The sequence below is a fragment of the Penaeus vannamei genome, chromosome 1, assembly GCF_042767895.1.
Source record: "Penaeus vannamei isolate JL-2024 chromosome 1, ASM4276789v1, whole genome shotgun sequence".
NCBI classification, from domain to species: domain Eukaryota; kingdom Metazoa; phylum Arthropoda; class Malacostraca; order Decapoda; family Penaeidae; genus Penaeus; species Penaeus vannamei.
Window position 1 is genome coordinate 43,750,275 of NC_091549.1, and position 27,095 is coordinate 43,777,369.

A 27,095-nucleotide genomic window follows, 5' to 3' on the forward strand; every position below is an offset into this window, starting at 1 on the left:
CTGTACTTGAGAATATGGAAATGGCATGTAGTCTGGCTAGATAACAATTTTAATTCTATGGCAATTGTTTCATAGATTTTACTGTAAGGGGAAGGTGTTGGGAGGTAGCACCTTCATTTTAAAGTTTGCTGTTTTGCTGATGCTTCATACTTGGAACGTATGAGTAGTTCGATCATTTGATTGGTCGCTCCCAATATTATGCTTTCACTCGTACCACCAAAATGGCATATGTGTTTTGTATGTTTTGTTGCAGAGCACTTTGACCAAAAGATTAAGATTTATTGGATTTCTGTCTATCCATTCCAGGGAAATTTTTATTGGATGATATTGATGATTCGTAGGGGGTTAATTATGATGTAAACTTTATGGCTAAAGGTGTGCAGATTGAAAGTAAATGTGATCTGACAATTTTTTTTTTCTCCCCCCCCCTCTCTACTAAATCATTCACCATTGTTACATACAACAATAAACCCTATGATACTACATAACTAGTTACTGTGATCTGCTAGGAAGTTAGTCTTGCGTCAAAATCGTTTTGATAATTTCCACTTTGCTTTTACACACATGCTATTTTTTTATACATCCTTCACTTGTTTTAAAATGGATTTCTACAGTTCTTTACATTAATCTTCTGCACGTGCGTTTTTTCATGACAGGGACTTTAGTTCTGGGAGAAGCCATTCATTGGCAATCACCATTTTTGGTTTTTGATTTCTTAAGACTGCAGTGGCAACTAAGATGAAATAGACATGAGTAACTCTCCAGTTTGATAAGAGCCCTTCAGGTGCTGTAAATGCCAAAAAAGGGTAATTGTTAGAGCGACGCAATCCCAGAGACTTGAAAAAAATTGATGGATTTCTGCATGAAATCCTATGGTTTCATAGATTTTTGGCGTTTCTTCTGCGAATGAATTGTTCAGGAGATGGAGTACCATATCTCCAACTATCTTGATTTGATAGTTGCGTTAGCAGGGGAGGGCATGAAGTATATCAGGGAAATTATGGGGTAAAACAAGCTTAAATAAGAATAACAATCAAAAATACGTAAAACTAGCTCAAAAAAAGCTTAGAATCGGCTAATGGAACTCTACAGATATAACCGCCATCTTCAAAATTTTATGGGCTGACGCGCCAGAAATCAAACTCTACGGGAACCCAGCCCACCTTTTGGGAAAATTCTCCAGGACTTCACACGTTCCAACCCCCAAAAACGTATTGACCAATAAACCAACCTAATATATCAATATAAATTGCTGTGACTAGGCGTGCCCTTTGGGCCCTGCCTGAGGGGAGGGTTGATGAGGGGCAAGTCCCCCAACACCCCCCAGGACACATTCTCTCCATCACGGCATGTATGGCAAGACAGAGCTGCATTCACACCGTAAAAATAATAAACCAAATGCCTTTATATCCGGAAACGTGAAACTTTCGTTTGTACTGTTGGGATTGCTTCTATTTTAATCATTTTCGTCATTTGGAGCTCTTGAAGTGCTTAGATATAAAACTGGGATGGTTACTAAAGTCTAATGCTTCGATGCCACCAAAAGTCTAAAGAACCTAGAATCAACACAACACTGGAAATGCAACATTTCTCACCGGCTTTCAATCTCGAAATTAACGGTATGGTGAGCTGTCAACATGTGGCTGACGCAAGAAAGTGTGAAACACTCGATGTGCAGGATTCTGAGGGTATAGATAAATAAAAATATGCAAATGAAGTATATTATTTCTAAAATACTTCAAAGGCATAAATGTGTACCAGCAGACAGAGATAATTAGCCAAATATCATTTTGACAAGCACGTAATGATACATGGACTAGTTTTTGCGTTCGTGGGTCAGTGTCGTGTTTTTCTTAGCAAGGTAAAAAAGCTCAGACGTTGAATTTGAAAGGCGGCCACGTGTTATATTTCCGTCATTTAGCAGTGACTATAAGGCCTGCGCATCTTAAACTATATGCTATCCCCTTCTATTTTCCTGCTCTATAAGATGGCGGTGTCCATTTCCCTCTATCTACGTGCGTCCATGTCTGTAACCTCTACCAAAAAAAGTGACTAGAAAGTGAAAGTTTGAGGTTTTGAGATGTAAGGTATATACTGAGGAGTTTCCACGGGATGTTGAAGGTCAGAACCCCCATCAATCCTCTAATGCCCAAAGGGCATACTGAAGGGGCAGATCTTGTAATTGGGTGAGGGGGGGGGGCTTAAAGAAGGCAGACTGATCGGTTTCAAATTGTTAACTGTAAAAGAAAATAAGAATCTTTAACCCATTAACGCTGGTAGATTTTGAAGCTGAAAATAAGATTCCGGGCAGCTACAAAATTGGCTGGTGGGGCTGGCCCGGACTCCGCCTGCCCGCTGGCCGTGGCCCACTCCTGCGTTGGAGCGTGAGCCCTAATACAGCATCATACTAGCGGGATGCCCGGCAATGTATATTTGTCTCCTATGTGGGACGCCCATCGTTAATGGGTTAAAATGTGTGGTTCCATTATATTCCAACTACGTCTGGCAATTTAATTTTTCAATTGCGGGAGTTCAGGTGGTGACAGTGAAATGTAATTTCATGCTCTTGTGATTTCTTGTCTATTCCTCATTTATTGATTGCCTTGTTACAAATATGTCACAAATTAGTGGTGGATGGGCATAGGTGGTGAATGGGAATTGTTGTTGGTCGAGGAATAATGAGACAAGTGTCATCCCACATCTTTCACTGAGGTGTCCAGCTTATGCTGGACAGCAATTCAGAACTAATGTTAGGTGGTCAATCACATTCACTCAATCTGTTCCGGCCTCCTATGCTTCGTTTCCTCTTCCTTGTGCCGCCTCCTATGAGGTCTGTCGCTTCCTGCTTGCTGTGATTTTGTAGGGACGTTCCTGAGTTCTTGGCGACATGGCTTGTGCTTTCTTATTTATTGATGGGGTGGCTTTCCCCATGCTTCCATACACCATTTTGCATATTCTTCAATGCATTACATGCATTACTATGGCCATTCAGAGTATATGTAACTCAATATGTGGCCAGTGGAGCATCCCCATACAAGCATAGTAGCTGCACTTTCTATGGCACCTGACATACCCATGTGATTGACATGACATGCATTAGTCCTGTGATGTGTGGCAAATTTTTCACTCCCCCCCCCCCCCTTTTCTTGGCACACAGGTATTTACTCATATCTTGATCTAAAATGATGCTTGTATTGATGATGATAAAAGCTCTCAGCAAGAATTTTTGCCCTTGTGTATGCCATGTCCCATTGTAAGATAAACAAAATCCAGTATGCTGTCATTGTCCAGATGCCTGTCTTGTTCTTTGCCATAGTAAGATTACATTCTTATTTTCTACAAGTTTGTTTTCATCTGCCTTTTCTGTTTTACAATACGTGTAAGTCTTGGTATTAAGGTGAGCGAGTATGTGGCTAAGATAACCACACAATCTGTGCCTCGAAACCACCAGCCTAAAAGTATGGCAAATATAAACATAATTATGGTAACAATGCCTTTGCTGTCTGTAAATTTATCATGGTAGTATCCAAGCCAATAAAATTTATGGCACATGATTTGCACATCTGCGTGCCCTTCCAGCACCGCCCTTTGGGCGGTGCTGGAAGGGCACGCCTAGTCATGGCAGATTAGATTGTTATATTAGGCTGGTTTATTGTTCAATACTTTTTTTTTTTTTCTTTGTCAATCCCGTGACGCAATGTTTGTGCTCCCGCTCCGGTCACTGAAGTATCATCTTGTACAAATATACTTGAATAATATTTTTTCACAACTTTACTTTTAATATTCAATTTTAGCTAGCTGGCAACACTACATACTTTCAGTGTTAAACCACATCTAGGAGGCAATGCTGAATGTCGCCACCTAAGTCAGAGGGGGAGGCTGTGCTTCACCTGCCTCCTCGACACCCTCACCTAGACATAACCCTGATGCTCCTTCATCGCACACTAAGGACACAACTAATAGATAGGTCTTTAACTGAACCTTCATGATGAGATAAATCTTGCAATCACAGTTGGAACAGTAATTTATTTGTATGAAATGCCTCGAGGTACTGTAAAGCCTATGAAGACAAGGCTGCACTTCGACAACTGTGTGGAGTTAGTGCGATTAGTACCTTGCAAAAGGGGGTACCATATCATGTGGCTCCCATAAAATGCATAAAGGGGGTGGGGGGGATAACTATTGTTGACTTCAAAGGCTGATAACTCAAAACTACACCTTTTTCAACATTTTATTTTAAATTTTTGTAATACAGCTTTTGCTGCCATTACTGTAATCAGGATTAGGATCCTGAGCATGGAAATTGCAGTTCTGGAGGCAGCACTCTTCCAGTCATAGCTCAGATAGTACATTTCACTCTTTTTTAATAAATGAAAGTAATGCAAAAGCCCCCTCCTGTGCACCAAGTAAGTTGAATCCCCTTCCAAGGGCTCAGTGCACTTGGAGTTCTCTTCACCATGGCCAACTGACACATTTTCCCATGACATGCTCACGTTATGGTCACGTTATCCCGATTGTTGGGGTTATTGCTGTAAACCTTTTCCCTTGCAATTTGTCATTTGCATTTGTATTCTATGTATAAGACTTGTTTACCAATATAGGTTTAGTGAATGCATGATCTTGCAACATAATTACTATTGAACTCTTGAAATTCATTTATCTTTAGACTTAAGATAAGTTTGTTGACCAGCCAATGAGGATAGCAGGTTTTATTTATTCCAGAGGGTGTAATGGTAGCTGAATGTGACCTCTTCCTGCCCAAACATCCTGCTTTAGAGAAGAGTATTCCAAACCTTCATGTCATTAAGGCTCTCCAGGTGAGAACTTTGTTAGTTTACAAGCAGAAAATTGGGACAAGAATCAGTTCTTGACCATTTTTCATTCATTACAAATTTACTACTTAAAGATTGAAGGTGTCAGATATGGTTTCAGGTTTTTAATGGTTTGGGATTATTCATATGCATGTCTCAGATCTGTGTTGTAGTATTGGTTTCCAATTACATAGGAAATTCATATGGCACTGCAATCGAGTTTTCCTGTTATGGTATTCAATGATTTAATGGGATTCCAGAGCTTGAAGTCCCGTGGTTATGTAGAGCAGAACTTCGCATGGCGCCACTACTACTGGAGGCTTACCAATGAAGGTATCCAGTACCTGCGAGAGTACCTACACCTTCCATCTGAGGTAAGGATGAGCTATCGGCTCTGCCAAGTGCATTAAACTTGCCCAGTTTTGTGCAAGTTGGTAATTTGTTAGGCCATGACTGCAGTCTTCAGTCACAGCCTCTCAGTCCAGTATTGTGAATGAAGCACCTGTCAGCATTGAGTTTAAGAAATAATAAATTGGCAGGAACATTGGAACATTTACCACTCTTACTATAGAAAATACATTGTTCTTGTCTTTCAGATTGTGCCAGCGACACTGAAGAAGCCAACAAGACCTGAAGGTAGGCCCAGGCCTATTCACTCTCGTCCTGAGGGTCCACGTAGTGAAGGTTCCAGGGAAGCCTACAGGAGAGCTCCCCCAGGTGCCGACAAGACTGGTGATGCTGGTGCAGGATCTGCGTCCATGGAATTCGTAAGTTTGGTGATAAATGTTTCCTTGTAGAACAAGTTTTTCCTATTTAGCGAGGCAGTGTAGTACATGTATAGTAACTGTTTTTGGATTTGCAAATTAATGATTTGCCCTTCCATGTCACATTGTTAATAAGTTTATTATTTTTTTCAGCGTGCTGGTTTTGGCCGTGGCAAGAAAACTCAGTAAATTGTAAAGTAATAAAGAGAGAAAGAAATGTTTTTTTCATTTTTCCTTGTTTTATAAAGTCCTCTTTATTGAAAAATATGCATGAATGGAATTCCATTTTACCAAGTTATGGTAGTATGGCCAAATTTCATGCTAAATTATCTGTATACAGCAAGTTTGGTATCCTAATGGATGTTAAAACTTGTGGTATTCTACAAGCCTTATTTAGACATTTTGAATAGTTCACACTGCAATTTATCAGTTACTCTTTTATTAGGACCTTATTTTAGGACTAAACCTTTAAATCCTAAGCTACTTTATTAAACAAGTTCCTTATAAGTAAATGATAGCGTGAAAATTTAAGATGTGGAAATCAACTTGTCTTAAAGAATAGTAGAATTTGAAATATACAGAAAATAAACATTGTAATACAAAAAGAAACCAAGCTTGACATGAATACATCAAATACAATCTTGTTCAAAAATGGCTGCAAGAACTACCTTTCTTCAGGTTATAGGAATTTAGATTTGTTAATTGCAGTTAAACTTGATTATTTTTTTTTTATCTGGGGAAAGCACCAATTTGATGAAGGGAATGGTTGTAGATCTGATATAAAGTAGATAATTCAGGAGGCATGTCTTTAAGCCTTATCCAATCCACATAAGAAATGGGGCTGAGAAGAACAAATGTCTATTTCAAAAACTCCAAAAATTCCCTTTAAAGCCAGGGAGTTGGATTGGAAAGGGTTGCTGTCAAATCATGTATTATCTCCTGAAAATTTATTTGCTCCACTTGAGCATGTTTACATGTTCAACTACATCATACTTCAAGATCCCAAGTAGATGGATGTTACCTGGGAAGTGCCAAGAGATGATCAAATCAGCCTCCTGAGAAGATAAATTGGAATTGCTGAAGGTATTGTAAATTTTAATTTTCTAGAACTTGAAAATTGCTTTACCTTAATTAAATGTGAGCATGAATGGAATTCCATTCTTACATGTGTAGTAGGATGGCCAAAATTCATGCAAAAATAAGTGTACAGATGCAATTAAATTTCCTAACTTGGGAAGTGATCATTGACATTGTCCTACAATCATCCTGATTAATGTTCTAAAACAGCTGTTAACTTGTTCATTTAAGTGAAATTTTTAAGACTTCCCTTTGCCCTTTTTCATGTTTGGTATCGGTATTGGTTTGCAGGAAACAAGGCTAAATAACTTTGAAAAGGTTGTAACTCCTTAGTAACTGTCTAAACTAATTGTCCAGCATCTATCCTTAGCTCATCATTGTAAGAATAGTCATTCTGGATTTGGGTGCTTTGCTGCCTGCACGTGGCTTTAAATCTGGGCATTAGGCTTGAGACCACTGATTGGTGTGGGGCTTATAGGTTAGGTGTGCAAAATTGTAGACAGTGTCAAGACTCCTATACTCCCCTTTGCAATATCTTTGTTTAAGCATTTCTTGCTTTTTATTTCTCTATTTTCCAATATTTTCATTTAATGCTTCATCCAGATGGTGATAAACTATTTTCCGTAGACTCCATATGTTAATTCTAGGTAATTTATAAGTAATAAGAAACGTCATTTTTCAAATATTCAATTGTGTAACCTATGCAGGTGACCATACTCAGCATGGATAGTGTCCTCCCTGGAGCTAGTGCTCTTTCAGACATGGCTGTTGCTAAGTTCCATGTTTGTTTATCAGTAGAAATAATACAAGAGCCACTCCCAAAATACCCTCTAAGAGCTTTTGCACTTATGGCTAGTCATTCCTGTCACTGCTGTCTTCAGGCAAAATTTTTATTGTGAGGTCCTGTCACCCCAGATTTTTCCATGTTCCATGTTTATTATTGCCTTTATTTACTGCCTTCCCCTCATGCATGTATACATTTTTTTATATGAATTGATGGTCAAGGCATCTGGATTGTAGGGAGTAAGTCAGTAATTCAAAGATTTTATAGAAATGTTTCCAAAAATCAATGTATAGATTAAATGGGTAAGATTAGTTAGGGCTAATAACAACTTGATATTAAACAATTGTGAAATGTGATTGTGTAGGCATAAGTAGAGTAGTTCCCATTTAGTAAATCCAGGAGTGTTGAAAACCACAACTTGACTATACAGTAAATGCAAAGCAATAACTTTCTCAAGGCACTGAACACATTGTTTTTTTTAATAGGTGATCAGTTTCTTCATTTCATACTATGAATGTTACTTGCACAACATTTACTGGAAGAATCTATTGCTGCCACTTTTGAGTCCATGTAACAATGTGTTACGGAGACCTTCTTGTGATTTTTCGGCGATTTTCGCCCCTCTTGCCGAAATTGACTTTAATGCATTTTCAAGGAGTTTCTAGGCCCCCGGTTCTCCCCTGAAAATTTCAAGGCCTGACCGTTATTTTTTTAGGTGGTAGCAGTGATTTTCGATGTCGACCGAAATATTTTTTTTTGTTACCTTAGAAAATCGGCAACTGTGACGCAATGATTAGAGATAATAAAAAGATTATTTTCTGAAAGCTTATTAAATTTCACATAAGATGAGACCAACTTTCTTTTTTTCGGAATAATTTCAAATCCGGCAAGCGTCCAAAAAACGACAATGAAGAAATTTTCCATATAAATAACTAAACATGTTTTTCATATGTATTTTCTTTTCTTTGTTTTCATCATACATAGTTACTTTGATCTATGAGCAAAACATTTCGAAAATGCAACCCCCCCCCCCCCCCCCATGGGGGGTAGTTTTGCCAAATATTCAGGATCACCACCAAAATTTTATGAAATATTAATTAGGCTAAGACAAACCTCTGGATTAAAATTTTATTCAAATCTGTTGATAACTTTTCGAGTTAGAAAAAAAAAATCCTGGATCCAAACTATGGTCCGCATCACCACCAAACTGCAATAAGCATCAAAGTTAGGTTAAAACTCGCCTTTGGTTAAAATCTCCTTAAAATGTGTTCATAACTTTTAGAAATATTAGAAAACACAAACTAACAATCAAAAAAACAATCAATCAACAAACAAAGAAACAAACAGAAGTAACAATATAAATAAACAAAAGGTCATGGGGTACACGAAAATTATCTATGCTCATATACCTTGTATAATGTAAACATAATAAAAAGGAATAAGATTGCAATTTTTAGGTCCGTCATATTTTTACGCATAGCACACGTATATTCGGTCCGATTTCAAAGTATTATGGCTCATTTTGTAGCTGAATAATAGTTCTATTACATACTGCCATGAGGATTTGCAATATTTTCACATGGTTCTTGTAAAAGTGACATATGTTTTCAAAATCTCGTATTAGGGTGTTAGAATAATCACCTTCGGAAAATATTCACCAAGAAAAAAGTAGGGTCAACTTCTCAAAAATGGCTTCTGCATATAATAGAAAGATAGTTCTATTCAAATATGAAATCAGAATGGCTGTATGAATTTTTTTGGATTTTTGAGATTTTTAAAATGGTCAATGTAGGCCTATAGACCCCCAGATCACGTTACGTGCTGGCAATGTCCGCAAGACTTCGGAATGCAGGTAGATGATAAAGGATTATGGTTTAGGAAGACTAATCTTATGCCTTGTTTTATTGATATCAAGATAGCCTTGGAAAGATGAAAAAACGTAAAATGCCGATATCTCGGAACTCCACCTTTAGGGGTGGGTCAAAGGATTCCGGGCACACCATATGTCCAAAATTAACATATGGCTCATTTTGTAGAAAAATAAAATATCTGCAATTTGATTGAGAGCGTTTTCGCAGTTTTTGCCTGTACTTCTTGTAAAAGTGGTCAATGTAAGAAAATTTTTACCTTTTTTTTTTTTTTTTTTTTCTTGAAGTCCCCTACTTCAAAAATTCACAGAAATTGAAGTCGAAATCGAAAAAACGCTCTCGTCAAGTTGTAGATATAAGGTAGTTCTGTGCAAAAATCAAATAAAATTGAATGTCTTGCCGTTTCTGAAGTCGGAATCCTTTGACCCAGGTGCTGCATTTTCAAAATGGCGAATTTCGCATTTTTCCGTTTTTTGACAATTCAAACTGTTCGGGCGATATTGAAAAAAATCAACCACATGCAATGGGAAGGGGCCCAAATAAAAGGGTGAGTTTCATCAAAATCGGCAAGAAAAATCGAAAAATCAAAAAAAACAAAAAAAGCAGACGGTCCCCTTAAGTTGAAATTGCTCCCCTAACCCTCAGCCTTTCCCAGTAGTGCCGCCGCCTCACTTGTGTGCAGGTGGTTTTCTTTTTACCAGCCCCCCCCCCCCCTACCTGTTTATTTTCTCTGAAATAACTTGTACATAGTGCATCCAAGCTTAACAGTTTTCATTACTCCCTGACTGGTCATGAAGTAGGTACATCTTGTCTTTTTAGCCTTGTTTCCTTAACCTGTGATGATTACAGCTCTAGCTATCAAGGTACAATCATGCTTTACATGTTTAAGCATCATGGCTCGCTTGAGTGGTTGGACCAACTGTACACAGCATAAACCTTACCAAAAAGAATGTATTAAAATTGTCAGTAAAAAATGCCATCATTGATAGGGTTAAATAAGATGTCTTGTAGGCTGCTGCCAAATAGTGAGAGGTGGTTGTGATTATGCTTTTAATTTCTAACGTGAGGTCAATTTTATGATACCTAGCATATAGGATTTCCCATTGTGAAAGGATGAGAGAGAAAAAAAAATTAAACCTATCCCTACTAAGAAATTGAACTAACATTTCAAACTAGTGCTTCTACAGCCAAAGCAAATAACCAAAGATTTTTTTATTTTTACTTTCATCTTTGTTTACATTTGTATTTTGTTCACAGGTATTCATTTTTTTTTGCAAATGGCCAGAAATCGTCAACGAATTGAAATTTACACCATGAATTAATCGGGAGTGGGATTACCTAAGGTTTCTCCAACATTATCTGCAGCTAGATTGGAACATGATTTCGTAAGTGTTAACATGCACAAGCAGTGCCTCTTGAGTGTATAAGGGTTCAGGAAGAACATTGTGGTTTTATATACTATGGATCATATGATTTACTAGTTATCTTTTTGAAACGGGAAAGATTTGTAAGGTATATGGATCAGATTGAATTGTACAGTAATGCTTAAAGAAATTGGTTGTTTCATCTTCCTCCATAGTTTTATAGCTGTGTGTTGTTGTAGGTAACGTTCTGTAACCTGCACAGCTCTGAGGCTTAGAAACTAACCAAGATTAAAGTCCATATCATAGTGCTACTTAACCCTGTGGTTTGGTAGTCTCCCAAACCTGGAACAAGGCATACTTTTAGTAAGTTTACATATCCAGAAATGGGCCAACCAACAGAAAAGGTTGTGCGGATTGGTTTTGTTGCACAAATATTCTAATTTGTTATTGGATATAAAAGATTTTGAAGTTAAATTAAGACTGTTGGCCATTTAGCAAGTCTCTGTACTTGTAGTGCAAGTAGATATTCTAGCAGTAGATACATTCATGTAGATCTCCTCTTTTCAGGCAGGATTTATGGAAAGCTGACTAGGTTGAGTGAAGATCACCTGGGCATCTTGTATTAAAGGTAAGGTTGATGAACCTTTCAGATTTGTATTTAAAAACAGTTAAGTCCTTGGTTCCAAAGTAAAATTTCATTTGGGGTGGGGAGGTGTTCCTGGCATTTTAAGAAACTTGATTTTACAGAAGGAAATGGAAAGAATGTAAAATTTTGTTGATAAAGCATATAGCTTATCAGTTAAATTCTTGCTTATGAAAATGTATTAATAGCAATAGATTTGTCATCTGAAATTGGTGATGAGGAATTTATGCATCTACATACTTAGAAAGGAAAGTGGTAAACCTGGTGCTGATAGTAATATTTGTGGAGGGGGGGGATGCAGGGGATAAGGTGAAGGTTTAGCTGGAACAAATGCCATAACACAGATTTAAGGAGGGGCAGGGAACAGGAAGAAACTCACAATACTAGATTTTCGGTAGTGCAGTCGTGAATGTGCTGGTCTTGCAGTCTTGCTGACCTGTTTGATCTTGCACTACCACTGAATGGTAACCCAGGCCATTCCTTGGAGATTTAGAAGGCAAAATAACTGTCGCAGCAAAGAATATCTGTTGTAACAAATGGAATTGCAACTAAATATAGATATAATTAGGGACAGTCATATAGCTGAAAATCTTTCTTCTTACAAGCATTGCTTGATTATGATGAATAGGATTTTAGTTCACAATATTTATTGCTAATAGAGCCATTAGGGTTAAAAGTAACTCAATTTGGTTGGTATTTCTGCCTTCATGGTGTACAAGCCATGTGTTGCTGTTGGTGGTGTTCTATTACTTTCACAACTTTGGGGCTCTATAACCAACCTAGATCATTACCATATCATAGTGCTATCTTACCTTTTTGGTTTGATAGTCTCCCAAACCTGGTACAGATATTGTTCTATAATTATAAACTAAGGAAATAGAATTCTTATCTTAAAAGATGATTCAAAGGGAAAATTTGCAGTTATAATTTTTATATTATTTCTAAAGGACAAAAGGGCAAAGATTCAAAAGTTCTAAGTACAGTTTTACAGCAAAATTGGGATACAACTTCATTCAATGCCTTTGGTGTAGATTCCCCAACATGTAGACAAACCTTACTCAAAAATAGTGTACTCGTACGACAGATGAATATATCTTTGCCAACATTATAATGAAATTTGTGTTAGTTTTAGCGAGACGGTTGGTGGGAGGAGTCAGTTACACGCGTCAATTGACCTATAAAATTTAATTAGATTACTTTTAAGTCATTGCTATTTAAAGTTGCTCTTTGGTTTTATTGAACTGGTATTAAAGAAAACCAACTAATTCCTATTTTATATTTGCAGTGTAGAACTAACCTTTTGAAAGGGTCATAATGAACCAAGAGCATCACGAAGCATACCCTCTAGTGGGAGAGGGCCATATTTTGTTTTCGAAATTTCCACGGGCCAGCAAGTCAATGAGGCTGAATAGGTAAGTTGTCATTAGTTGTCCCTTAAGATAAAGCTGAGAAACCCATTCCTTTAAAATGAAAGCCATATTGGTAGCAGGATACAGATATGGCCAATTGAAATGCTTTTGGTTTTACTTTATTTACAGCACAGTTAAAGTGTCTCGAGTATGGTTGCTCTAGGCTAAGCAAAACTGATGCTAGATCAAAGTTGTGAAAATTTGGTTATGAACAATACTTTCATGTATTGGTTTCATCTCGTTTTACATACAGTTAGAAGGCATATTTACTTTTTATTTTCCCTAAATGCTGTAAATTTGCAGTGCTTGCACTTTTTTCTTATTAGGAATTATCAAACAAATAGTTTGTACTTAACATATATTAGTGTAAGATCATTTATGGAAATCTTGGTATTTCAGGAAATCCTGACTTCTGAATCAAGTTGAGGAATAGAGGTAAGGGCATTTGTTCATTATGTGGATAATGTACCAGCTTTTGCATTTTCTATACTAAATTATTGAAAAAACGATTCATGTTGAACCTGCTGTCTTGTACTGAAATTGTAAGGGTTTTCTGGAACATTTACATGCCACATTGTAGTTAAGTATTGAGTGATTTAGATATTAAAGAAATGAGAAGCTGATATTAAATAACATTTCTTTTGGGTTAGCACAGTTGAGTTTAAGGGCTTGAGCATAATTGCTCTTGCCTATATGAAGCTGGTGCCAGAATAAGGAATGTAAAAATTTGGTTATGAACAATGCCACGTGTGTTGGTTTCATCTCGTTTTACAAACAATGTGACTTTTAATAAAGATTAGCATTTAGCAAGAAACCTAGGGTTGTTGGCCTGCATTGTCAGCTTCCTTGTATGTTAGCTTGTGGTATTTAGATTTTCATGAACATGAGGCTTTTGCTGTAGATATCAGAGATGATTACCCTTTCCAATGTTTCTCAAAATGTCTTGCCCTTTTCATCTTCAAAACTAGGCCCAATTGTTCGCATGTTCCATCAATAAGTGAGTTGCCTTTTTTTTTTTTTCTTTGTAGTGCAAGATGTAGTAGCCAATAATGACTGCCTTAAAGGCAAATAGGTATATAAAACATTTGTGGTACTCTGGTTCCAGTGATGTTCAGATTTCAGTATTAGATTTAAGGTTTCTTTGCCCCATCTTAAGATGGTAATCCACCAATTAGCATCACCAAGTTTGTGATACGAATGTTTGAATGGCTTTCAGCAGTTTATCATGATTACTCATATTTCGAGACCTTATACAATCTTGTTACTTAAAACTAACCTTCAAAAATAAATATCATTTGTTATACTTGATAAATTTAAGGATTTGTAAAAATTTCTACCTAAACCATACCTAAGGCTTCACCCCAGCTCCGTACGTGGAAAGGCTGTGGCCATGTTTGAAGGAGTATCTTAATTCTTTACAAGACTACCAGAAAGTAAAAGCCCTAGCCTCTGGCATAGTGTTGTCATATCACTTGGTGAAAGTCCAAAATTATTGTCCCATCATATGACAGTTGGTAAACTGTCTTATGTCTAGTACTGTGTTTTTGGGTTGGGTGTAGGTATGGTTGATTGATGGAATGCGGGTGCATATATCATACAAATATTGATTAAAGAATTTCTATCTAGTAGGTTATGATAGTCCTTTGTCGTGAGATTGTAGTGCAAAACGGGAAGGTAGCAAGATGTAAAGGGAGTTCTCTGCCTATGAAGCATATTACTACTTAATCAGAAAAAAAAAAGAGATGAGAAATCATAAGCACTCAGCTTCTGGATTACTTGCATAGGTTACATTCCACCTTGTAGCTTTCTCGCTTGGTCTATCACCTTGCGACAAGAAACCCAAGGATCTTTGCCATCTTTTGTTCGTAAAGAGGCTAAGATATGACACATTCCATTGTTACATCATGGAATATGGGTATACTTCATCGAATATGAATATACTTAGAATTTTTTCCAGATCTAACAACTATTTTGTTCAGCAGGTTATGGTAGCAGTTCCTGTGACTGGCAAAATATCAAGGTGAGATTTGTCTTTTCAATAGTTCTAGTTTAAACAGTGAAATATTTTAACCCTTAGGATAGTGTTTCTAATGTAGAACAAACGTAGGTATGCAAGTTACATTGCACCTTTTTAGTTTATACTAACTGGTGTTCTATACCTTGCAAGAATAAATTCAGATTGTTAGCGAAGTTGTTCACATACACTAAAAGCTGAACGTCTGATACACTATACATTTCTTGTACTTCTGGAAATGTATAATTGCATTGAAGGAGGGAGCTGTAATGAAATATCTGATCACTGCATTTAATTATCAATGATTTTAATCACATGATTGGAAAAATAAAAAATACTTAATTTCAGATAGTGGAAGGGAATTTGCCAAAGCAACTATGACTTTATTGACGAATGGTAAATTTAAACTGGTGTACCTCCAGTTTCAACATTTATGAATTGTGGTAAGTCTTCAATGGCATAAAGATTAAAGTTTGATTCCTGCACTTTAACTACATTTGAACAAATTCAATACATGTTACACTTCTGATTACTTGTATATCTGTAGTTGTATGTATTTGCACATGCTTTCATATATATGCAGATATTCCTATTTTCAAAAATAGGAACAAGTGGGTCAGAAGAGATGAATTGATGACTGTTCTTGATTTTAACCAATTTAATTTAACAAAAGATTACTCTTTTGACTATCCTTTCAATTTAATTTTGGTTTGATGATGATTACTATACCTTACCTACATTGTTTGAAAAATTATGAAAAGCAATATGTCTGATAAAGAAAATGTTTGGTAAATTTTGTTTTAAAGAAAGAATATTGATTAAACTATTCTTACAGGAATTTTGGCTCAAAGGGTACACTGCAAAATATATAAAAGTCCCTTGTGAGACAAAGGTAAGTTTATGTTGGTAAAGTAATTTTTTCTGATCTGTTATAAATGATGATTCATAGGTATCTGAAATCAATTGCATCTGAATTTATTTTTGATGTCAAAACTAGGGCGAACTGATGAAACTACTAAGATCCTTTGAAAGTAATGTTTGTAATGGTGCTAAATATTTTATTTATTTTTTCCAGATTGGCTTTCCAGCTGCTTTCCACATGGGCATGGTGAGACCCCCAAAATTTTATTCTGATATATGCTGTCAATCTGTTGACTGATGATTCTAATATCCTGACTATATGAAGACCCTTTAAACATCCCATAGCATTCTGAGGAATATATTCAATTCCCAAATACTCAAATTTAGTATTGTATAATAAGTGTACACCTGTAATTTGTAACCTGTAATCTGACATCAAACTGTAGATTTATGGAGGATTTTGGCAGTTATGAAGGTAACTACGTATAAAATCTGCTCGGAGGGTGAAAGTTTTCTATAATTTGTGATAACCACTTAATCACCCCCCACCCCATGTGCGCACAAAAAATTTGTAGATTATACATCAGAACATTGTTGCATTGATTTGAACTTAAGCCCAGGGCATTCCTATAGTATCATTATAGCAGGGAATTAATACAGGCCTGTTACATGAGTGTAAACAGTTTTTAAAGCCAGTACATAAAATGTGCGAAGATTAACTTTCATACTTATTCAAGTCTTCATCCTGGCATAAGATGGTAGTAATGTCACCTATTTATGTAATGAATGATTAGCCAGGGGAAACAAGGGAATACTTTTCAAAAACATTTAGTTTCAGTGCCTTTTATAATTTCTCATAGTATTGATTTAGTTTAGTAGCTAAACATTGAAATAATTTTATAAGTTTTAAGTGTGTGCTAAGAATAGAAATTGTTGAAATTGGGTTAATTTAATAACATTCAAGTAACCATGTAGTAACCATGAACTACTAACCAGCCTAGTAGTTAGGCAGTTGTAGCTCGAGTTCATTAATGCCCTCTTGCCTGGTGCGGTAAGCTTAGAGTGCACTGCAAAAATTAAGGGGCAAGTAAAAGAAAAATCAAAGCCATTTGCCTCTTTAAAATGGTGTAAACATTAGTGTAAAAATGTAAAAATCAATGAATCACTCATGAGCAGTAATATTTTTTGTGATTATAAAAGGGTGTCATTCATTTACTTAGGTTACGGAGGATGGCCCTCTTGAATTTCTAAGAAAATAAAACCAATACTTTATGCATGGACTTTGATTGTATACTGAATGATTTCAGATGTTCGTGCTTTACCGGGGAATGTATCCTTTAAAAACTTGGTAAGAATTTAACTAATATAATTAATGAATGTATAGAATTTGGTGATGAATATTTTATCCCTTACCTACATTGTTTGAAAACTCATGAAAAGTAACATTTCTGATGTAAAGGAAATTTAGTTAATTTATCATACCTGGTACAAGTAAAATTAATTAGGTTTTGTTTACAGGAATAGTAAAGGATGGTATTTGTGCCTTTTCCCCCTGAAGATGTAGGAATTTTTATAAACTAAGGTAAGACTCCAACTTGAGTATAAATTTGTTGATTGTGGTATCATGATGATTTTTATCCCTTACCTACATTGTTTGAAATATCATGAAAAGCAACATTTCTGATGTCGAGGAAATTTATTGAATATATTGGATAGAGGTAGAATATTAATAGAATTTTTGTTACAGGTTCTGGCTTGTAACAGTGCTGTACTGCAATTAGTAATTGGCAAAAGGATAAAAGTAAGTTAATACTGAAAATTACCTATTTTGCCACTTAGAATGATGATTCATAGGTATCTGAAATCAATTGCATCTGAAATAATTTGATGTCAAAACTAGGGCGAACTGACAAAACTACTAAATCTTTCTAAACATGTATTAGTAACAAGTTGCTAATGATTTTTCATTTTTTACCAGATTGGCTTCCCAGCAGTTTCCTAGTGGTGAGTAGTAAAATTGAAAAAAATTGATAGTATTGTAGCTCTTTTACTGATGATTCCATTAATCTGACTATATGAAGACCCATTAAACATCCCATAGCGTTCTGAGGAATGTTTTTAATTAATGAAAAAGTTATACTTGGCATTGTATTTCATACATTTGTATTTTGCAGTGATGATCTAAAGTGGCCAAGTCAGCAAATGTACCTTATAAACTGGAGGAATTCAGCATCTAGAAAAGGAATCAGAGCCCCCCTAAGTTCAATTGAGTGAACTTAAACCAAGTAAAAATACTTAGGCACATTCTTAATGTGCATAGACTATTCTAAGAATTTTCAGATGTTTGTGCATATCCCTCATGGTAAAGGACTTCAATAAAACTTTGGTAAGGCTTTAACTAAAAGTATAATGAATATAGATTATGGTGTAATGATGATTTTTATACCTTACCTACATTGTTTGAATAATTATGAAAAGTAATATATCCTGATATCAAGGGAATTGTTTAGATAACGTACATGTTAGATAGAATATTAATTGAAATTTATTTACAGGAATCTTGGCTGATAGTAAGCAACATGCCAAAGCCCGTTAGATTGCTTAAAGGACAAAGGTAAATTAGCCCTGATTAGGGTTCACACGCACTCACACACACACACACACGCAAATACACACATACATACACTAGATGATGATTCATAGGTATCTGAAATCAATTGCATCTGAAATAATTTGATGTCAAAACTAGGGCGAACTGATAAAACTATTTCATCCTTCTAAATGGATATTTGTATTATCCTGCTAATCTATGAATTTTTTCCTTTTTTACCAGATTGGTTTCCCAAATGCATTTCCCCTTGTATGGTGATTAAGCACAAGATAAAGATGGAATGTACTTATTACATGAAGATCCTTTCAACATTCCAATGCTTTGAGTGGGCATTCAATCTGGATATATGTGAATACCCATTTATTAGGACCTTAAACAGGCATGTACCATCTTGAATGTCTTGATTTCACACTAACCAGTCATGATGATTATTATACCTTACCTACATTGTTTGAGAAGTTATGAAAAACATTTATATCTGATGTTTAGGGAATGTAGTAAATTTACCTGTTGTTGGTAGAATATTGATTACATTATTTTACAGGATTTGTAAGGAATGGTCCTAAAGTCAGACAACTTGCAGTACAGTACACTAGGTAAGTTTGCATTGTAATCTATAATTTTTAAGTGATCAATGATGATTCATAGGTATCTGAAATCAATTGCATCTGAAATAATTTGATGTCAAAACTAGGGCGAACTGATGAAACTACTTCTTCCGTCCAGACTAACAGTGTAGTGTTTTGCTAATTTTTTTTTCTACTCTCCAGATTGGAGTCCCAGATTTCAGTATCCTTTGTAGATTACAAAATCCATTTAAGAAGGTCCTGCAAGAAGTCGGATCGATTTTAGGAGAAACAAATATCAGTGTTTGGGGGTGAGTAAGCATGCATGAAAATATGAATGTAGTCGCAATCTATTTACTGATGATACTAGCAATCTGATTATATGAAGACCCTTCAAACATCCCATAGCGTTCTGAGGAATATTTTGGAGTAAAGAATGTTTATAATTTGGTATTATGTTTCACTTTTTTTTTTTTTTTTTTTTTCTCCCCAGAGCTGAAGATGAACTGTAATTGTGGAAAAGTTCAGCACATATCAAGGTAGCTTTAAAAAAAACTTAGTTAATCAAATATGGACTATAGATTTAGAAAATGCTTAATTTCATACTTTGCCTACATTGTTTGGAGAAATGTGAAAAGTCTGATATTGAGGAAATTTCGAAAATGTATCAAGTCAATATACAATACTAATTGCACTTGTTTACAGGGAGTTTGCAATCTAATAATGCACTACAAATTGACTGATGGATTTGGGGACAAATACAGGTATGTTACTACTGAAAGACTCATTACCACTTGATATGAATGATGATTCATAGGTATCTGAAATCAATTGCATCTGAAATAATTTGATGTCAAAACTAGGGCGAACTGATAAAACCATTTAACCCATCTGGGTAAACCTTGTTTGTATGTTGCTAATCCATTTAAATTTTTTCAGATTTGTTTCCCAGCCATTTTTCTGCTTGTTAGGGGTAAGCACCAATATCGTTGCCATCCATGCACTGATCATTGTAATATGCACCTTTAGATCAAAATGTATTAAGCATTAAATGTTAAATGGCATGTCTTGAGACAATTATCTTCAAAAAGTAATTAGTGAGTGAATGGACAAGACCAAGGACTAATTTTTTTAAGGGTTTCAAGTAGCCTGGGACTCTTGGCTCTGTATTTGAAGAAATATTGTCATAAATAAATTTTCATTATTCATGTGTCAAAATTTTCATCCAAGCTGTTAATATTGATGTAATTTACAAAAGCTTCAGCATTAACTCATTTACATCTGAATATGAAGAGATGCATACATATTGTGGCTATGGATATGCAAAAATAGTTTGCTTTACAAGATTAATTTTGGCCTATGATAGTTTATCTAAATGAAAGATCACAATCAGGTTTAGGGGTTTAAATTGGAAACTTGTGTGAGATTATATTATAGAATTGCCTTTTTTAGGTGAATGCCGTTCAGAGCACTGTAAATTCAGAAACCTCAGCCAGGGCCAGAAGAAATAAGATTGGTGAATATCCTTGGGCATGTTTCTCTAGCAATTTTTCTAATAGTTCTTTGAAATGATGCTATTGCTGATAAGTCTGAAATAATAATGAAGAGACTCCTGACTGATCCAAATTTTAGCATTAAAAAATAAGGTGTGGTGAGACCTTTTCATCACAAAGTTCATTAATTTTCAGGCACTTTATTGGAAGACCCATCACTGCAGCTGGTTTACAAGAGGATTGCAAGTAAGTAGTTTTCATTAAATACAGCTGGAAACATTGCGGGGATCGTCCTGTTGAGTGGAAGGCTGGAGAATATCTAAATATTAGAATTAATGCCTAGACATCAGAATAGTCTACCATAATATAGAGAAATAAAATCACGATAAGGTTATAAACTCGGTTCAGTGATATAGCTCAGACATTATACCCTGCAAGACAATTTTGGGTGGTGGTTAGGGAATCAGATTGTTTGCAGGTCAATTGGGTAAAAATTTTAAATGCTTTTAAAAATGCTCTAACCTCATTTAGGCATACCCCTGTAATTTTGGGGATTTCACTAAAGTCTTGTCAAATACTTTTATTTTATTTTTTTACCCAAACCAGTTGTCAAGCTCTTGGAACAAACCGCTAGGAATGTGTAAAATTTGACATTTAATTTTCAGTTATGAAAACTCTTCTTGGCATTGTCCATGTCAAGAGTCCGGGACGGTCCCCTTCATTTTCAGATGAAGTAGATTGTGGAAAGTTTAGTTAGTGGATGATTTTTCACCTTTTGATAATTGAACTTTAATTTATAACCGATTATTCAAGAAAATACTAGTTCCTTTAATGACTTTCATTCATTTTTTCATTTAAGTTGGTGGTATAGATGTAATGACTAATAAATTGATCACTGTAAAGTATTGAGCAATTTCCTTTAAATCTTTGTTAGGATAATGGAGACAGAATTAAATATGAAGTGGACAACTTCTTAGAATTTTAGTGCATGTCACAACTCCCTTTTCTTGATAAATAAAATATGAAAATAGACCGTCTTTTTTCTTTCCTGTGTACTTAAGTCTGATGGTGCTCAACTCTAGCTAATTAAAGCTAAGAAAATGTACCTCCACTGGAGGTTGCATTAAGATAATGTATAAGTTTGGGTGGATGGTCAACCATGGTAAATTTTGAAGGAATGTTGGATTGGCTGTTATATCCATGGAAATATGAATCAAGAACTTTAACTTCATATGAAATGTAAAGTGAATTGGAATTTTAAACTACCTTCCAGTGTAATACATGTTTCAGATCGCCATATAAAATTAGTGAATTGTTGGCAAATGACCTTAATGTAGCACCCCCGCCCCCCAACACGCATATGATTGTAGCAAATACCTTTAACAATTGTTTCACAAATGTATGAAATAGGAGCCACTGCCGCCACCCATTTAGTTACACGTATGGGAACGTGAGTATACGAGAAGTGATTGTGTGGAAAGGAGCGAAATTGTAAGTGTATTGTGTGTAGTGTATGTATGGTGCAAGATCAAAGCTTGGTAAGCGTGATTTTGAGCCAAGGAGGCGTGTGCGGGGAGAATCAAACAACGCAATCGAGCAGATCACAACTTGCCATTTTTACATATATCAAACTTGTCAACTACCCGTCTAGCAATCTTTAAGTTATCAAATTCGGGCGTTTGATAAAACCAATTATGTTTAAAGATATTTTCAAAATAGATAAAGGAACTGATACATAATACAATACTATAAAACAAACTTCACTACCACGGGTCTGAAACCCCGGAATGGGCTTTCACCTGTCTCAACTTTCTCGAGGTAGACCACCTGCACGAATCCCCCCTTCTTTGTCTGTACCACCCCCCAATCCCTTGCCCGTTGTTGTCGGAGGGGGTGGGTCTTAGGAGACGGACCCAATACAGCGATCTCCCCTGCCTAGGGCCTCAGCCCTCGACTCGACCAATTTTGCATGGTCTTTTCCTTCTCCTGCTTTTGTTTCCGTCTCTTCTCCATCCCCTTCTGCTATCTACTTCCTAAGGTGTGAGAGCCGTGCTTAGAGGATGAAAGGCTTACCTAGTGCCAGTCCTGAACGGCCTGCGGGAACTATGGGCACGGTACTCCCGACTAATCTATCCCTTACCTTCAGTAGCGAAAGGAGGTGGACCGATTAGGCCTATTTACATAATCCAGGTTCCCCATGACCAGTAATGAAAATGTAATCCCTTTATTAGAGGCTGAGGCTAGCCCCTTTATCAAATAGCCCCAACCCAGGCTCTCCTTTGACCACGGCTCCGAACACAAACTACTGCCCACTCCTCAATGCCTACTAGTGCATTCCCATCCAAGCAGATCATCAATCTCCAGAAGACATTCCTACCCACCCAACTTCCTCAAATTCAACTCCACCCCTGCAACCTTCATCAAACAACCAATCCTTCCTTATTACTACCTTGCAACCTTATTCTCCATCATTCCGTAATACTCCCTCTTCCACACGTCCCCGACCATCCACCACCACCAACCCTACAGATATCTTAAATACTGTTTAGCCCTGCTAAATGGGACCGATTTTTCGTGATCCCTGCTACAGCTCCTTACTCAGGCAACACTCTTCTCTTTCAACAATGCCTCCAAATCTATAGCACTTTCAATTTTAACTGATCATTCTGGCAACCCCATTCCTGCAGAACCTCATCCAACCCTTAATACCTGTACCGGAACTGTCTCTCTCTCCCCAGCAAACTGCCCCAGTCGATACCAAAGATTGGTCAGACGGTGGAGAAGACTTGTTAGGATGCCTCAAAGACCAAGATGTGAAATCAGTACATTGCTACACCATTCCTCCTAAAGGTCAACGAAAGAATCCGACCAATATTACCAAAATTACCTTGTGTACACATGACCTTCCCTTACGTATCTACATTGGTGGACAATCCCTCCCTGTTCGACCATACCAACCCCCTCCCCGTCAATGTCAAAACTGTTGGAGCTTTGGACATCCTGCCAAACATTGCCGTTCCACAGACCGATGCCCCATATGTGCCCAACCTGGTCATAATCGATCAAACTGCTCAGCACAAACACGAACATGTGCTAACTGCGGCGGCCCCCATAATGTATTTTATAGAGGCTGTCCCACTTACAAGTTTGAATCTGAGGTAGCAACTCTGATACAAAAATGGTCTCACTTTACGTGAAGCCAGACAGGAAGCACGTCGACAAGGTTTCTCTCATACTCCATATTCTAGCAACATCGTTCGCTCAGCCCTTCCCCCTCCACCCCAAAATGTCCCCATTTCCACTTCTACATTCTACCTCCCTCAGACCAATTCCTTTGCCACTCTAAACCCAGACACCCCAATCTCAACCACAGCTCCTATCAAAAATACAGCCCTAACACCAACCCCCCTCCCTCCCCGCATTACCCGCAGTAGACAGACTAAACGTTCTAACCCTTCTTCCCCTACAGCACAATCACCTCCACCTACCTATACCTTTGTTCCTGAGACACCAGTCTCCTCTTCCCCCCCTCTTAAGAAAACCTTTATTCCACAAATCTCCAACAAACTCCACTGCAGAAACAAAGGATGGCATCCAAAGCTATATGCTTGAGACACAAGATCCCATAACTCATGCTCCTTCCACACTTGAAGTGGTTGCCGATATTCATACCCCTCCTACTAATATTCCCCCTACACCCTTCCTCCTACTCCCTCTCAACACAACTTAACCCCCTCAATCCCATCCACCACTGATATCCATCCTCCTGATATGCATCCCCCTCTTACTCACAACACCCCTACACCCCTTCCTCCTAATCCCTCCCAAGACAACACATCCCCTTCAACTCCAACTATCCATCCTTCCAATAGTCATCATCCTAACACTAATACTCCCCACACATCTACTCCCTCCCAACACAACCCACCCCCTTCAACCCCAACTATAGGCACATTCTCCCTCCCTCCATCCCCTGTATCCTTTGCACTCCCTCCCGGATACACACGAGAATCATTCATGGCACAACAATGCCCTTCTCCAGATTCCCTACCTCCTAATAGCCCTCCTTTACACCCCTAGCTCCTTCCCCTTCAAATTCCCCAACACGTACTTGTGTTATCATTCGTAAATCAACTAGGATATAGCTCTCCTACATTGAAATATTCGCGGTTTCCGCTCTCATAGATCAGACCTACGTCATATCCTTGCTTCTTATAATCCATCTATTATCTGCCTCCAAGAGACTTTCCTCACACACCCTCCTATTCCAATTCCCAATTACCATTTTATCTCTTCCCTACACTCCCTTTGTCTCGTCTATACTTATCCATCATAAAACACCTTGTCATACCTCCCATACAAACTTCTGTCCCGTGCACAGTTATTCGCATCTTTCTTCGCCGCTGGATCACAGTGATTTCAGTCTACTTCTCCCCATCGCATCCCATTGACTTTACTGCCTTTGAGAGACTAATTTCTCAACTCCAAACACCTTTCCTCATAGTTGGTGATTTCAACTGCCGCCATACTCTGTGTATGGCGGCACCAACTCACCACCAACTCACGAGGCCGATCTCTAGAACGCTTCCTCTACACAAATAACCTAATTATACGCTTTAATACAGCACGTACCTCTGTTTTTCCACACCTATCCTCCCTTCACCGACCTCCCAACATATCAGACATCCTTACAGAATCTCACAGCTTCTGCCTCGACAACCTGTTCTCCTTCCTCAGACACACAAATATCCTTCACTTGATCTAACTCCCTTACCTAAACCACCACAATCTTTTCCCTCCTCTTCAACCTCTCAACACTATTCTAGATAGTTGACACATAACAACTATCACCTGACATCCCCCTTTACTATACTTTCCTATAGTGCTATATGACCTTAGATGTCTAACACATTTATCTTAACCATTAACCATTCTACTATACCTCTCCCTCCATCCCCCTTACCGTTTATTTCAGATATGCTACAGTGTTTTACAACCACGATCCTAAGAGCTGCCTATACAGCCATTCCTCGTACTTCATGACCTTGTAACTCTAAATGTGTTCCATGGTGGAATTCTGATTGCACCAAAGCGCTTCGCTTAAAACGAGCAGCCTGGAACGGCTATCGCTACAAACGAGGCACCCCTCACCAGCTATCAGCCCTTGTTTCATTTAAAAGGGCATCTGCCCATCGCTGTACAATTAGAAACAACAAAACAAATAGCTGGCAAAATTGTTTCATCAATTACATCTACATCTATTTCAACTGTTTGGCGATGGATCCATAAATTATCAGGCACCCCCCCCCCCCATCCTGCACCCGTCCTCCATATTCGAGATACTCTCATATCTGAACCTGTCGAAGTAGCTAATGAACTGGGCAACTATTTCAGCCAGGTTAGTAGTAGCTCTCACCTTTCTCCACACTTTTCCATTAAAGCCATCAAAGAACGCATCCCTATTACCTTCACCCTATCCTCTGATAAGTCCTATAATGCTCCTTTTTCTTCTGAACTCAACGCTGCATTACAGTCGTGCCGCAACACCCATGAAGGCCCTGATGGTATTCACTATCGTATGCTCCGACACCTCCCATCTTCTTCTCTATCCTTCCTTTTAACTATTTTCAACCACATACGGACGCCAGGATATTTTCCTTCACATTGGTGAGATGCTCTTATCCTACCTTTCTTAAAACCCAATAAATCAGGTACCCTACCCCAAGATTACCGCCCCATAGCTCTAACTAGCTGCTTGTGCAAACTACTAGAACGAATGGTTAACTTCCGCCTAATGTGGTATCTTGAATCTCATAATCTCCTTTCCCTTTCCCAGTTTGGTTTCCGACGTGCCCGAAGTACAGCAGACCCACTTGCCCACTTCGAGACGTATATTACATCGGCATTTGCACGCCATGAATCCGTATTAGCCATATTCTTTGATCTAGAAAAAGCACATGACACCACATGGCGATACCATATCCTCCAACAATTGTCCTCCCTAGGTTTACGTGGAAACATGGGCGTTTTCATCAAATCCTTCCTTTCTAAACGTACCTTCCAGGTCAAAATTGCCTCTTCCACGTCATCTCCTCAATTCGAAGGCGTCCCACAAGGAAGTGTGCTTAATACCACTTTATTCCTTCTTGCTGTATATGACATAGCCTCAGTCCTACCACCAGGAGCCCGGGCATCACTATATGTTGATGACTTTACCATCTATGCATCTGGCACATCCATACCAGATCTGTCAATTCCTTCAGTCTGCAATAACATCAGTAACTTCTTGGGCCACCAACCATGGCTTTCGCTTCTCTACCTCTAAATCTGTCCCCAAACCTTTTCTCTCGCTCACGTACGGTTCCCAAACCCCCACTCTTCTTATATAACGCTCCACTCAAATACCGTTCTTCTGGCAAATTCCTAGGCGTTATATTTGATTCCAAATTGTCCTCCGAATCTTACAAACTCTTTCACACCTCTCCTGGGGCTCAGATCGTAAAACTCTCCTCCATCTTCATGTTACCTTGATTCTCTCCACTTTAGATTATGGATGCCATATCTACTCTGCCTCAACCTCTCTTCTTGCTCACCTTGATACAATCCACCACAGCGGTCTCCGCTTAGCTCTAGGCGCCTTCCGCTCCTCTCCAGTTGAGAGCCTATGTACTGAATCTGGCATGCCGTCCTTCTCTCGACGTCGAGCACTTCTCTCTTCGATGCTATGCTCGATTTCACCAATTTTCCCTTACCAAACTATTCCACAATCCTTACTTCATACCTTTACCTCTTCTCCACGTTTACCAACTCCTCTCCCCGTACGCATGGAT

The 27,095-nt window shown here is 37.7% G+C and overlaps 1 protein-coding gene across 1 annotated transcript in view; it reads left to right on the forward strand.

The window, feature by feature from the left end:
* The window catches only part of LOC113803635 (small ribosomal subunit protein eS10), a 6,744-nt gene extending 952 nt beyond the window's left edge, over nt 1-5,792 (forward strand). The window contains exons 3-6 of the mRNA XM_027354443.2: nt 4,723-4,817; nt 5,072-5,185; nt 5,408-5,578; nt 5,729-5,792. Coding sequence (XP_027210244.1) covers nt 4,723-4,817; nt 5,072-5,185; nt 5,408-5,578; nt 5,729-5,764 — 416 coding nt within the window. The 3' untranslated portion in view covers nt 5,765-5,792. The remainder of the gene's footprint in view (nt 1-4,722; nt 4,818-5,071; nt 5,186-5,407; nt 5,579-5,728) is intronic.
* Nucleotides 5,793-27,095: the final 21,303 nt, after the last annotated feature.